The sequence below is a fragment of the Hypanus sabinus genome, chromosome 15, assembly GCF_030144855.1.
Source record: "Hypanus sabinus isolate sHypSab1 chromosome 15, sHypSab1.hap1, whole genome shotgun sequence".
Classification (NCBI taxonomy): Eukaryota; Metazoa; Chordata; class Chondrichthyes; order Myliobatiformes; family Dasyatidae; genus Hypanus; species Hypanus sabinus.
The window spans coordinates 18,560,778-18,576,443 of NC_082720.1; the positions used below are offsets into that span (position 1 = coordinate 18,560,778).

General features: G+C 38.4%; 1 protein-coding gene across 4 annotated transcripts in view; it reads right to left on the reverse strand.

Annotated features, from left to right (window-relative positions):
- The window catches only part of kif20a (kinesin family member 20A), a 41,479-nt gene that overhangs the window by 17,433 nt on the left and 8,380 nt on the right, over positions 1 to 15,666 (reverse strand). For 3 of the 4 annotated variants that reach the window (XM_059990053.1, XM_059990055.1, XM_059990052.1), the window contains exons 3-7: positions 13,334 to 13,453; positions 10,311 to 10,449; positions 9,830 to 10,014; positions 929 to 1,040; positions 230 to 424 (exon numbers count right to left, since the gene is read on the reverse strand). In XM_059990053.1, coding sequence (XP_059846036.1) covers positions 230 to 424; positions 929 to 1,040; positions 9,830 to 10,014; positions 10,311 to 10,449; positions 13,334 to 13,453 — 751 coding nt within the window. The remainder of the gene's footprint in view (positions 1 to 229; positions 425 to 928; positions 1,041 to 9,829; positions 10,015 to 10,310; positions 10,450 to 13,333; positions 13,454 to 15,666) is intronic. The other variant, XM_059990054.1, reaches the window with a different exon arrangement.

The window sequence follows — 15,666 nt, forward strand, 5'->3', positions numbered from 1 at the left end:
TCTCAAATTACTACATTCATAACTGATTTTAAAAAGCACATTACCTTCCTTTGAGTGTTTAAAAAGAATGAACATATGCTTCCAAAAATGTAAACAAAAGTAATGAGCCATAAAAAGCACATTACTTCCCTTTTTCACCAGGTTTAAGACAAAAATTCATGGATGAACCATATTCTTCCAAAAATGTAAACACAAAGGTAAAAAGCCATATACAGAATACGGCAATCACCTTTTATGTAAGTGTTTCCATTTTTATCCTCACATAGTTTTAAGGTTTGTCGTTTATGGTTTGCAGTAGCAGTGTCCAGCAAGTCATAGGCAAGTTCATTGTAAATTTCAAAGAAGGAGACCCAAATGGAATACTGGATGTGCTCCCCCTGCTGGAGAACAACTGTATCATGATCAGCCCAACGGGATGCAGTCTCTGGGGGAGAGCAAAGTGAAAAGAAAGAAAAATGAATGAAGATTTTTAGTAGCTAGCAAAGTATAGTGATGGCTGCATTCTTCATAGTAGTGAGCATGCAATCTCAACTGTGTACATATAGTAAGCAGTTAAAAAATCCCCAAAAGTACATCAAGCATCCTGTGAAACACAAGGAACACCCCATCCCACCTCCCCCAATCTCAGCAGACATTCATTCTTCTAGCAAAAATTATCAACTGGTCATATATTACAATTATCTGGGGGATCTTCCTCAAAAGCTAAAAATTTGCTTACCAAGATATCAGTCAGCAAAACAGCAATTTGATTTCAAAATATGTTAAATGCTTTGGTATGTTCCAAGACTATTTAACTAGAGATATGCAGATTCTTTTTACATGGCACTACACAAGCTTATTGACATGATATGGCAAATCACACAACAGGTAAGAGAAGTGAACATTGGTCACTTCTTACAAATCAGCTTCAAATGAATGACCTTCTTACCTTCTAAAGAACTGACAGATGACATGCCCCCAATACCACTATCAGAATTACAGCTGAGGCCTTCCCTTAGGCTAAATTCTGATTTCTTTTTCATTGGAGTCTGTATATCCTCCTAAGTAAAAACAATTGTAGACCAGGATCAGAAATGAAGTGTTCAGCACAAAGCATTAAGAAATTTCTAATCTTAATACATTAAGGGTAGAAAAGACAGCAGAATTTTACCTTATTTTGGGAAAACTCAGTTTCTAAACTATCAGAATGCAATGTGGTACATTTATTATCAAGAAACAGAACAAAGCTCCAACAATATTAATGATTTTTATACAAATACCATATTTATCCAACTTCTACTTGATCACACTTTAGAAGAGTGATTCCCAATGGGTGCTGTTATGTGTCCTAGGGGGCATTAGGGGAAACAGATGTTCAAGATTCTTAGGGGTGGGGGGATGGAACGACACCCTAACTTGACACACAAGACCTGCCCGACCATTAGAAGAGCAAGCACTTCAAATAAAAATAAAGCATACACAACAGCAAGGCACAGGAAGAATCATAGCTCTGCAGGTGGTGAGCACTTGTCATCACAACGTGCCTGAAACTCTGCAATCTCATCAGACCTTACCAAACACACTATTGGGGATGCATATATTAGCAGCTGACCCCGAGGATTCCATTTGGAGGGTTTTAAACTGTCTCTGCTTCAGATGTACAGTCAAGAACCCATCTTTGGGGATTATGTGACCTTACGTGATTGGCCAATTATACTAACCGGAATAGTATAAACATAACGGTAGCTCGCCGAACACCAGCTCTATCCCGACTAAGATTCCAACTGAATCCTTGTCAACATAATTTTTGGCTGTTGTGACCGTCTTCACCTTCTCATCATTCCTTTGCGTGCCACTACCACCATTCCATCCGTGTCTACTCACTGCCATCAACATCTGACATTTACAGGTGGTGTGTTAATTTTTTTAACTTTAATTTAGCTCTTTTGACAATGGATAAATATGTACAGCAAAATCTGAGTCTGAAGGCTGTGAAGCCTTGGATTCTAATCCTGCTAAGAAACAGAAACTACAGAGTGTCAATAGAATGGTACTACCTAGAGTCTGGTTTTATTCAGCTACACCTGTGTCTTATTTGTAATACTGTGCTCTCTAAGGAAGCCACAAAACAATCAAGATTGCAGGAATATTTCCATAAAGACACCCTGAAAAGGTTACTTATGTTTTTACTCAATTCCAGAAGATGAAAGCAGCATTTGAAAAGTATTGCACACTAAGAGTCATTAGCCAAGAAAGCCAAAACTGCCATAATGGTGGTCTCATTGTTTCTTACAACATTTCCAAAATAACAAAGTGTGGAAAATCTCATACAATTGGTGAAAGATTAATAATGCCTGCTGTACCAAAAGTGTTCAAAGTTCTCAAAATGGATACTAGTATTTTAAAATCAATTGCTCTGAGTAACTACAGCTCATTGTATTGATGAAATGAGTGAAGACATTGAACATTAGCCGTGCATAGAGCTACAAACAGAATTTGGAATACAACTGGGTGAGTCAACTATGTGAGACAAGGCATTGTTAATGGCATATGTAGTTCATCAAAAATTGAAAAGTTTGAGATTCTCTTTTGTAAAAAGAAAAACAAATCAACGGAGAATCAATCTACAACAAGCTCAAAATATATATTGAGGATAAAAATATTCTGACTAGGAACACAATTTCTTGTACAACAGGAAGAGACAGGTTACCATGCTGGTTTAGTGGCATTTATGAAAAAAAAGAAATTCCAAGTCTGTTTGCAACCTATTGTGTAATTCATCATCAACATCTCATAGCCAAAAACCTCGGCCAGTGAATTTTTTCCAAACATGACTTGTAAGAATATTTCTCCAGTTATGCCAAGATAATGATGGAATTTGAATGTTTGCTTCTTTACACTGAACTGAGTTGACTATGAAATGGCTGCTGCTTAAAACGCTTCTTTGATCTATTTGACACTGTGGTTGAATTTTTGCTCAAAGTCAAGAACTTGGGAAACAAGACAAGACACATCTACATGGAGATGTGGCATGGCTAGCCAATCTGTATGACAGATTGAACATTCTAGATATGAAATTGCAGGGTGAGAATTTTAGTTTAAACCAGGCAAAAAGTGCATTTTTATCAGAAAATTGGAAATATAAAGCAAAATATTGGGAGAAAAATGTTCAGTTTCCCTGCATGGAAAAATCAGACAATGATTTGCACGAGTACTGCTTACATCTGCAGTCACTCAAGGAGGATTTTCAGGGGGGACATCACGTGATGACGTAGGGTCGAGACGTTGGGATTCCAGCTCCCTCACAAAAAGTAATGAAATAAGGTTTAAATGAAGAGTTAACAAATATCTATTAGAAACTACTTATAAGTAACTCAGGATTATCTTTTGATATGGCTCCTAAACTGAAACAGAAGAAAGCTATTACTTCGAAGACTGCGCAAATCGGCTGGGAAAAAGGCCTAGCCGTCTTGGCGAAGCCTCGGACTCAAGTTGGATCTTCTCCCGACAAAGTGTATGGCACTTTTGATGTTGCAGCAATGTCGGCGGTCTCCAAGAAGAAACGGCAAGAACAACGCATGCGCGAAAGTATGCATGAACAGATGTTAACAAAAATACAATCTTTAACTATGGTTGGGAGTGAAATTGAAAGTGAGTTGGAAGTTGAAACAGACTCTTTGGGAAATCCAGAAGAAAAAGAAAAGAAGGAAGAGATTAAAGGAGACACAAAAGATATCCTGATATTTATAATCAATGAATTAAAAGTTATAAGAACAGATATGGCGAATGAATTTAAAGCTATAAGAAAAGATAAGAAACATACAGAATACACTTGACAATGTGGTGGAAGAACAAATAAGATGGATAATAAAGTTAAAGAGATGGAAGTAAAAATAGAAGAAAACACGGAAAGAATAGAAGAGAGAGAATACGATAAGCTTGCCTGGACAGCAGAAAGAAAACGGATGATGGAAAAAATGGATGCACTTGAGAACTCTAGTAGACGAAATAATATTAAAATTGTTGGTCTTATGGAAGGTACAGAAGGAGAAAATCCAATAAAATTCTTTCAAGAATGGATTCCAGAAATTTTGGAAAAGAAAGAAGGAAGTCAAGTAATTGAAATTGAAAGAGCACATAGAGCTTTAAGACCACGACCTCAACAAGATCAAAATCCGAGATCAATTTTGATAAAATTTTTTAAGGTATCAAGATAAAGAAATGATCTTGAAGGCAGCTACTCAAGGTGCTAAAAAGAGAAATGGGCCATTGATAGAAGAAGGGAAAAGAGTTTTTTTTTATCCAGACATAAGCTACGATCTGTTGAAGAGGCGGAAGGAATTTAAACCAGTGAAAAAATCTTCATGGGAAAAGGGCTATAAATTTTTATTGAGCTATCCAGCAAAATTGATAATTTTCCTGGATAATGGAGAAAGAAGATTCTTCGTTGACTACCGGAAAGCAGAGGAATTTGTACAAGAATTACCTGATGCCCATGAAGAGGACTAAAGAATTATAGAAATGAAATGGACTAATGATGAAGACTGAAATAAGGTTGGACCTGATGGACATTTATAAGAAAAAAAACGGTCAAGGAGTATTAATTGAGAGTAGAGACATTAATTATTATTTTTTTCTTTTCTTTATTTATATATTTTTCTTTTTTTTTGCGGGGGAGCTCCTGATCGATAGCTGCAAATTTCACGTGTACAACCATGGCGATTGCCATGACCCGTAAAATGGGGGGGGGGGGGGTAATGTTGTGTTCTTTTTATTCGCAACATTAGTGGGGGTGGGGTATATTGTTTTTTTTCTCTTATATATTAGTTATCTTTTTTTCTATTTTTCTTCTTCTTTGCCTAGATGATTGGGGAGAGACTCATAGCAACATGGGGAATTTTAAAGAATTCCCAAGGTACTATGAATGATTAATTTACTTAATTTTTTAAGTTTTAATGTTAATGGAATTAATGGACCTGTGAAAAGAAAAGGAATTTTAATATATATTAAGAAAATGAAAGGAGATGTAGGTTTTTTTTTTACAAGAAACACATTTAACAGAAACAGAACATAAGAAATTAAAGGGAGATTGGGTTACAAAAGATAGGATTAAATACATAGGTCCTTTGAAGATAAAATTATAGTAATTGGGGAAAGTAAAAAATAAATATCAAAATTATTTTGAACTCCATGGAACATGTGGGGATCCTCCAATATCCAGGCAATCCTTCTCTTCTTTCTTTCTTTAGATAATGGTTGGGGGGGTGGGGGGGAGGGTTAATATTATCTTTCTTACTATTTTACTATTACATTAATTCTTTGCAATTTCTAAAATTTAATAAATATTTTTTTTAAGGAGGATTTTCAGAATCGATTCAGGGATTTAAACAATCTGGAAATTCTGGACTGTGTAATCAACCTATTTCTTTGCAAGGTGGAAGAACAGGATCAGAGCTTGTAAGAAGAAATGATCAAAATTCAGAATACAGCTGGCAAAAGAGAAAGGCTCTTCAAAAATGCCGGCTTTTGTCATTACACTGTCACGTGAACCTTCCTGGTCTTTGGAGAAGAGCCAAGCTGCTTTTCATTCCATTTCTATCCTCCTCCTTTGTTGAAAGAGGCTTTAATGCAATGAACCACGTACTCACACACACAAAAAAACAGAAGCAGACTGGACCTTGTTACACACCTTTTGCTGTCACAACTTGAACCCGATATTTCACCTCTTGCTATAAACCACACTGATATCTAAGCTGCTATACAGTGCACAACTACTGTGTAAGGTAGGTTCAGAAGACATAAAAATTTATAGGCAACACAAGTGAATCTGCAGATGCTAGAAATAAATAAAAACAAAATGCTGGCAGAACTCAGCAGGCCAGACAGCATCTATGGAAGGAGGTAGTAACGACGTTTGTCGTCACTATCTCCTTCCATAGATGCTGTCTGGCCTGCTGAGTTCTGCCAGCATTTTGTGTTTTTATAAAAATTTATAGTATAATTTTTCTCATTTAGCATATGGTAAATACTATGGGGGCTCTAGAAAGCATATTGTGCCCAAGAAGGTGTTAGCAAGTATGAAAGTGTTTTAGGAGGGTATTAGACTAAAAAAGGTTGGGAATCAGTGCTTTAAAACATTCAAAGCCATCTTTAAGGCATACAATATTAGTGCCACCATTCCATACATTTTACTTGCATACATACATACTGAACGCTGGGTGTTTTATAAAAGCTGATTTTATATACAGGCTTTCCTTTACAAAAAGGCAAACACCAAACTTCAGGAACAGCAATAATAAAGTAAATGCTGCAATTACACCTGCAATTTCTTAGATTCCCCAACTATCAATCTTCATTAGTCTGTAGATCTATAAATAATCAATTAATAAGATCCCAATTTAACATCTATTCTTGCAATTTATTTCACAAGTTTTATTTATTCCAATAGACCTCTGGCTGCAGTAGAAACCTCAACATAGTTCATAGGCCACCACAACACAGAAACAGACCCATCAGCACATCTTGCTTATGTCAGAATATTAATCTGACCAGTCTCTTTGACCTGTACCTGGACCATAGCCCTCCATACCCCTCCCATCCACTTACCTACTAAAATCTCTTTCAAATGTTGATATCAAACCTGTATCCACCACTACCACTGGCAGCTCGTTCCACACACTCACCACCTTGAGTGAAGAATCTCTCACTTTCCCCTTAAACATTTCACCCACGACCTCTAGTTCCCATCACACCCAAATTCATAATAAATGCAAGCAGGCATTTTCCACTATCTTTACCCCTAATAATTTTGTATTCTTCTGTCTAATCTCCCCTCATTCTCCTACACCTTAGGGAATGCAATCCTAACTTATTCAACCTTTCCCTTAACTCAGGTCTTCAAGTCCTTGTAAATTTTCTCTGCACTCTTTCAATTTTATTGACATCCTTCCTATAGGGAGGTGACCAGACCAACACACAACACTCCAAATTAGACCTCAACATCTTATACAACTTCAATACAACATCCCATCTCCTGTACTCAGTACTTTGATTTATGAAGGTTTTTTGATTTATTGAATTGTGTAAGGTGTGGGAAACAAGTAAGGAAGTTATGGAACCTATGACAATTAAAGAGGTGGAAGTACTGGCGCTTTTAAGAAATTTAAAAGTGGATAAATCTCCGGGTCCTGACAAGATATTCCCCAGGACCTTGAGGGAAGTTTGTGTAGAAATAGCAGGAGCTCTGACGGAGATCTTTAAGATGGCATTAGAAACGGGGATTGTGCCGGAGGATTGGCGTATTGCTCATGTGGTTCCATTGTTTAAAAAGGGTTCTAGAAGTAAGCCTAGCAATTATAGACCTGTCAGTTTGACATCAGTGGTGGGTAAATTAATGGAAAGTATTCTTAGAGATAGTATTAATAAATATCTGGATAGACAGGATCTGATTAGGAGTAGCCAGCATGGATTTGTGCGTGGAAGGTCATGTTTGACAAACCTTATTGAATTTTTTGAAGAAGTTACGAGGAATGTTGACGAAGGTAAGGCAGTGGATGTAGTCTATATGGACTTCAGCAAAGCCTTTGACAAAGTTCCACATGGAAGGTTAGTTAAGAAGGTTCAGTCGTTAGGTATTAATGCTGGAGTAATAAAATGGATTCAACAGTGGCTAGATGGGATTTGCCAGAAAGTAGTGGTGGATAATTGTTTATCGGGATGGAGGCCGGTGACTAGCGGGGTGCCTCAGGGATCTGTTTTGGGCCCAATGTTGTTTGTAATATACATAAGTGATCTGGATGATGGGGTGGTAAATTGGATTAGTAAGTATGCCGATGATACTAAGGTAGGAGGTGTTGTGGATAATGAGGTGGGTTTTCAAAGCTTGCAGGGAGATTTATGCCGGTTAGAAGAATGGGCTGAATGTTGGCAGATGGAGCTTAATGCTGAGAAGTGTGAGGTTCTACATTTTGGCAGGAATAATCCAAATAGAACATACAGGGTAAATGGTAGGGCATTGAGGAATGCAGAGGAACAGAGAGATCTAGGAATAACAGTGCATAGTTCCCTGAAGGTGGAGTCTCATGTAGATAGGGTGGTGAAGAAGGCTTTTGGAACGCTGGCCTTTATAAATCAAAGCATTGAGTACAGAAGTTGGGAAATAATGTTAAAATTGTACAAGGCATTGGTAAGGCCAAATTTAGAATATTGTGTGCAGTTCTGGTCACCGAATTATAGGAAAGATATCAATAAATTAGAGAGAGTGCAGAGACGATTTACTAGGATGTTACCTGGGTTTCAGCACTTAAGTTACAGAGAAAGGTTGAACAAGTTAGGTCTCTATTCATTGGAGCGTAGAAGGTTGAGGGAGGATTTGATCGAGGTATTTAAAATTTTGAGAAGGATAGATAGAGTTGATGTGAATAGGCTGTTTCCATTGAGAGTAGGAGAGATTCAAACTAGAGGATATGATTTGAGAGTTAGGGGGCAGAAGTTTAAGGGGGTATTTCTTTACTCAGAGAGTGATAGCTGTGTGGAATGAGCTTCCTGTAGAAGTAGTAGAGGCCAGTTCAGTTGTGTCATTTAAGGTAATATTGGATAGGTATATGGACAGGAAAGGAGTGGAGGGTTATGGGCTGAGTGCGGGTAGGTGGGACTAGGTGAGATTAAGAGTTCGGCACGGACTAGGAGGGCCGAGATGGCCTGTTTCCGTGCTGTGATTGTTATATGGTTATATTGCAAAAGATTTCTTTACAACCCCATCAACCTCTGACACCATTTTCAAGGAATGGATGTATCTGTATTCCCAGATCCCTTTGTCAATGCTCCACTCTTCAGTGCTCTACTATTCACTGTTTAAGTCTAATTCTTGTTTGTCCTCCCAAAGTGGACCTCACACTTACATGTATTAAATTCCATCCGCCACTTCTTAAGCTCATTTTCCCAGCTAGTCCAGATCCTGCTGCAAGCCAATCTCACTGTCCACTCAACCAATCTTAGTGTCATCCACAGATCTGATCTGGTTTACACTTACATCAACAGTTTGGATGATAATGATGAATAATAACCAATCCCTGTGGCATACCACTGCTCACAGGCCTCCAGTCAGAGAGGCAGCCATCTACTACCACTCTCTGGCTTCCCCAATAAAGCCAATGTCTAACCCAATTTACTACCTCATTCTGAATGCCAAGTGACTGAACTTTCTTGACCAGCCTCCCATGTGGGACCTTGTGAAAGAAACGCCTTGCTAGAGTCCATGTAGACAATATCCACTGCCTCACCTTCAACTTTCTGGTAACTTTCTCAAAAAAACTGCAAGATTAGTTAGATACGCTCTACCATGCACAAAGCCATGATTATCTCCAATCCATCCCCATCTAACCAAGTACTTACATATCCAGTTTCTTTGAATACTTTCCAAACATCTAATTATTTTAGATAAATACTCAAAGAGAGGAAATAAAGGAATACGGGTTCAGAGTGGGATTGGAATTGCTGTTCACCTGTTGGTCACGAAGAACCACCATTTAATTTTTATAGCATCTATTATTCTATGAGAAGCCTCAAATATATGATAGAAATAATGTTCAAATGCAGGTCAACAAATTTTAAATCACAAATTAACACCTGTATCCTGCCCTAAATTGCATAAGTGATAGGAAATGAGGTGGATTACAAAAATTAGATGCAAAGTACAAATCCAGTATGCATCATTTTGCAAAGCACCATGAAAGACCAATGTTTTCAGCATAAAATGCTTATTTAACTCAGAAATGGCCTAGCAAATGGAGCAACTAAAAGACATTGCCTTAAGCACTAACTACAGATGCAGTAAAAATTCAAAACTGACCTCTCGAACAATGCCCAGTAAAGAAAGTTTTTTCAACTCCTCTTGTCTCACCATCTTGTCATCCAATCTGATTACATCATTGCAGAGGCTAGGCTTTAGGTCCATCCTAGGATACAGTTTACCTCGTATGCTGTTGAAAATTACTGCCAGTGACCGTGGCAAGATCCCATTATCTTGCCTGGTGCCTATAAATAGAGCAGAATCCAAATCACAGAATTATAGAAACATACAGCATAAAAACAGGCCCATTCATCCTTGCCTGTCCATACCAACCACAACACCCATCTATGCTAATCCATTGCCTGCATTAAACTCTTATCATTTTATTATTTCAAGTATCTAAACTCATTTTAAACATTGGAATTATCTGCCATTACCATCTCCTCTGGATTCCTGACATTCACTCTTGCAAAGTACACAGAACCCTTGCATGCAAGTTCAATGCAATTCCATTTACAGCAAAACAGACTACTTATTTTACCTTGAATGGTGTAGGTTTTTCCAGAGTTTGATACACCGTAGGTATAAATTAAGCAATTCTGCCCCTCCAGGGATTCTTTTACTAGGTCCTTCATGACAACATCAAAGAACAACTTCTGGCTTGTATCAGGACCAAATATCTGAAGAAATAAACCCAAAATGTGTCTGTTTTGTTTCTGTTAATTAGGACTGCAAGCTTTTACTTACAAGGAACTTATAATGATTGTTTTATTTTTTTCTTAATACCATATGTTGCTATTTTGTTTGACTATCTTGCAACAATCTAATGTTTATAAAATGTCAATTTCTATCAAACCTGCCCTAAGTAAATAGAATTTTCAGTATTTTAAGTTACAAGCAATATTAGATTAGATTATGAACAGCAACTGAATAGTCATTGAACTAATAATCACACATCAGAATAAATTTGAATTTTGTCATAGAAGTTAGGAACTTCAATGTAATTAACTAAGAACACGAAATAAAAAAATAACTAGAGGAATCAATATCAATAACAATAGCATAGTTCCCTGAAAGTGGAGTCTCATGTAGATAGGGTGGTGAAGAGGGCTTTTGGAACGCTGGCCTTTATAAATCAAAGCATTGAGTACAGAAGTTGGGATGTAATGCTAAAGTTGTACAAGGCATTGGTAAGGCCAAATTTGGAATATTGTGTGCAGTTCTGGTCACCGAATTATAGGAAAGATATCAATAAATTAGAGAGAGTGCAGAGACGATTTACTAGGATGTTACCTGGGTTTCAGCAATTAAGTTACAGAGAAAGGTTGAACAAGTTAGGTCTCTATTCATTGGAGCGTAGAAGGTTGAGGGGGGATTTGATCGAGGTATTTAAAATTTTGAGAGGGATAGATAGAGTGACGTGAACAGGCTGTTTCCATTGAGAGTAGGGGAGATTCAAACTAGAGGACATGATTTGAGAGTTAGGGGGCAGAAGTTTAAGGGAAACACGAGGGGGTATTTCTTTACTCAAAGAGTGATAGCTGTGTGGAATGAGCTTCCTGTAGAAGTAGTAGAGGCCATTTCAGTTGTGTCATTTAAGGTAAAATTGGATAGGTATATGGACAGGAAAGGAGTGGAGGGTTATGGGCTGAGTGCGGGTAGGTGGGTCTAGGTGAGATTAAGGGTTCGGCACGGACTAGGAGGGCCAAGATGTCCTGTTTCCGTGCTGTGATTGTTATATGGTTAATGAGTATGAAGCTTTCAGGCTATCATTAAAAACAATAGGAAGCTACTACATGTCATTCAGAATGCAAGGGAACCCGATGTTCATCAGTTTTAGCTTGGGTGTGATTCCAGCATGGTGGATTCTTAAATTCTATGGTAATTTAGAAAGCTACTCAATTAGCACCAAACTGCTATATCGAAACAAGAATAAAGCTGGATCAAACATTCAGCATAGACCCTGCCATTGACATAACAAAGGTACACCTACCTGCTCGACCTTGCAAACACAATTTCACACCTAATTTAGAGAGAAGTACCAGGCAACTTGAGCAATAAATCAAAATCAAAACAAAATGGTAGGTGGTGGAAATCAAAAATAAAAACAGAAAATTCTGGAAAAATTCAATAGCAGGCTACATCTGTAAAAAGAACAGTTACTATTTCAGATCTAAGATCCTCATCGTAACCGAAGGAGAGAAATACGTGCTGTTGTCTTTCCTCACCTCATAACATCGACTCGGCTATGTTAAATCAATTCTACTATCAGGAAAGCAGAAAACAAACTTGGAGGAACTGGACTACTTCCATTTGACAATCCTTATGCTTCCTAAATCAATAATTTGATCAATCGTATCAATTAGGATGGTTGGCAGAGTGGAGTTGTAAGGAGGTAACATAGGAGGTGTAAGGCACTCCGTCCCTCCGCTAGGGTGCTGGTCACTCTTGGGCAAGGTGTAGCACCTGCTTAGCCCCCTGACTAGGGTCATGTAAAGCCAAGTGAGCAGGTGGTGGATGGTTGTATGAGCGGCTGGTACATATCACAAGCCCTGATTATGCAACCAGTAATGCCAGGCAATTTCTGAATATTGGGTAATGGCTGGGGTCACCAATCTTAAAAAGACACTGCCCAGAAGATAGCAATGACAAACCACTTTTATAGAAAAATTTACCGTGAACAATCACGGTCATGGATAAGACCAGACTGCCCACATCAATACGGCAAGTCACATAAGGGTGAATTAGGAAGAGTGAAAGTTGTATGTTTGAGAGAACACCAAGCACATAATTTAAAAACAACATTTGCAATCTTTTGCAATGTGTAAGATTCTCAGATGGCAATAACGAAGTAGATTACAAGGTAGCAGAGTCTCAAATGCAGGAGCATAATTGCAAGACATAGTAGTGGACAGTTCATTTTTGAAAGCACAGCAAAAGCTGGGTGATGTGACAGTAACATAAGAGTCGAGGCCAGGGGCAGAGGAGCCATGAGAACAAGTAGCCTACTACTGCTCATATCTTCTTGTACTTAAACAGGAGATGGAAAAATTATTAATTATAATTGAATGTTTTGAAATCAGAACAATACAGACAATGTGGCATTCAAAGTTCGCAAATTAGCTGCAGTTAGTGGGAATCACTGAAGGAAACCACAGCATATTTTTCCAATAGTAGTAGATAGAAACAAAAGGAGGTGCATTAGAGGACCCTATTCTGTTCCTTAACAATAGTAAGGATGCAAAATGTTCTGTGTGAACCTGAGATTCTCTAGTAAAGTCAGCATACCAAACAAAACATATACAACCATAATATACAACAAATTAACATGCTATACAGGGTCTTTCCATTTTCTTAATAGTCTAGCAGGTAGGTTTGTTATTTTTCATTTCATTGCCCTTTCTAGTTAAATGAGGTTACTGTGCACCAAACAGGACAGCAAGAATGAGGAAATAAAAAGCCAAGCAAATCAATTCCAGTACGGTCTTGAAAGCATTGATAGTGATGTCTCACTTCTGATCAGTTTAACCTGACCCATTAAATAAATTTAATTTTAGTTCAAACCTGGGAGAAGGTAAATTTGTGCACAGCCTGCCCAATTCCTCGATCACAGCTCTTCATGGCAAACGAATCCTTCGGAGCATGCAGTACAAGTGTTTCAGAATTCTCAATGACAACACAGCCCTGTGGAAAATTCAGAAAGGCTGAGTGACAAACTGTTCAAGTATTAAAACAAGACAGAAAGGAAAAGCTGTGTTCCTTTGAAATAAGGATCTTTGCTTATGTGGTTTAACATTGTGGTGACGTTATTCTCTATAAAATGCCAAGTGTGCATACGGATGAAACAAATATTGAATTAAATACCTTTAAGTACTTTTGCAAAGAGGTAGCCAATATACTCACAAGCATGGTCAAAGGCAGGACTTGCAGGATCTTTTATTGAAGGCAGTAACTACTAAACACTAACGTTTGCTACAGCTTTGGTAATATCACAATATCACATGGCATACTCAGTAAAAGATATACATACACTTGTAAATACTATGTTGCACCTCCTTTAATACTATTCCTACTTTTCTACAGTTATACATTTGGTCAACATTCACTTAGCTATTCTGTCATTTACTCAATGTCAATAAGACCAAGGAACTGAGAGCAGACTGTTGGAGGCCACTTAGCTTTTTTTTACTCTATCTTACTTCTCTTCTAATACTTGCATATCTGTGCACTTGTTTTGCTACTGTGACACCAATTTCCTTCGGGATCATGAAGTATCTATCTAGACTTCAGGAGAGGGAAACCAGAAGTCCATGAGCCAATAATCATCGGAGGAGGATCAGAGGTGGACAGGGTCAGAAACTTTAGATTCCTGGGTGTCACTTGCACAGTTAATTTACAGATCCTGTTTACTGTTACTGTTCCATAGATTTGCCAAGTATTCCCACAGCAAAGAATCTCAGTTGTATGTGATGACATGCATGTACTGATAGTAAACTTTACTTTGAACATTGATAAACTCTTCACTACAAGCCAGGAGCCTTTTTTTTGCAGATCTGATCCACAACCTTGCAACAACTTCCAGCAGATTCTCCTGTATCCAGGTATTGAATCACACCTCCCAGAGAGGTGGTGACTAGTGGGGTGCCACAGGGCTCGGTATTGGGACCACAGCAGTTTACAATTTACGCCAACGATTTAGATGAAGGCATTGAGAATAACATCAGCAAATTTGCTGATGATACTCAGCTGGGTGGCAGTGTGACATGTGATGAGGATGTTAGGAGAATTCAGGGTGACTTGGCTAGGCTGGGTGAGTGGACAGATACTTGGCAGATGACGTTTAATGTGAATAAGTGTGAGGTTATCCACTTTGGGAGTAAGAACAGGAAGGCAAATTATTATCTGAACTGTGTAGAGTTAGGTAAGGGAGAAATACAAAGAGATCTAGGAGTCCTTGTTAATCAGTCACTGAAGGTGAATGAGCAAGTGCAGCAGGCAGTGAAGAAGGCTAATGGAATGTTGGCCTTTATTACAAAAGGAATTGAGTACGAGCAAGGAAATCCTCTTGCATTTGTACAGAGCCCTGGTGAGACCACACCTGGAGTATTGTGTACAGTTTTTGTCTCCAGGCTAAAGGAAGGACACCCTGGCTGTAGAGGAAGTGCAGCGTAGATTCACAAGGTTAATTCCTGGGATGTCTGGGCTGTCTTACACAGAGAGGTTAGAGAGACTGGGCTTGTACACGCTGGAATTAAGGAGATTGAGAGGGGATCTGACTGAAACATATTATTAAGGGATTGGATAAGGTAGAAGCAGGAAATGTTCCAAATGCTGGGAGAGTCCAGTACCAGAGGGCATGGTTTGAGAATAAGGGGTAGGTCATTTAGGACAGAATTAAGGAAAAACTTTCTCCCAGAAAGTTGTGGGGGTCTGGAATGCACTGCCTCAGAAGGTAGTGGAGGCCAATTCTCTGGAAGGAGCTAGATAGGTATCTTATGGATAGGGGAATCAAGGGATATGGGGACAAGGCAGGAACCGGGTATTGATAGTAGATGATCAGCCATGATCTCAGAATGGCAGTGCAGGCTCGAGGGGCCAAATGGTCTACTTCTGCACCTATTGTCTATTGTTTCACAATGATATATCTCCTACTTTGTCTGTTGGCTCTCAGCACGAGTCATATTCCCAGCTATTACTTTCCAAATCCAAACAGTTAGTGTAGCAAATTTCCTATTTCTGAAGAATGCCCTTCATGTGCATTAGATTGCTGAGGGTATTCTCTTTTGTTAACATTCACGCTCACTGCAAACAGACATCTGCAGCTCCCTCATTCCAACTTATTGCTTTTCTGCAACTTGCCTTGTGCTTTCTGACTACATGATACATGCATGCTTAGG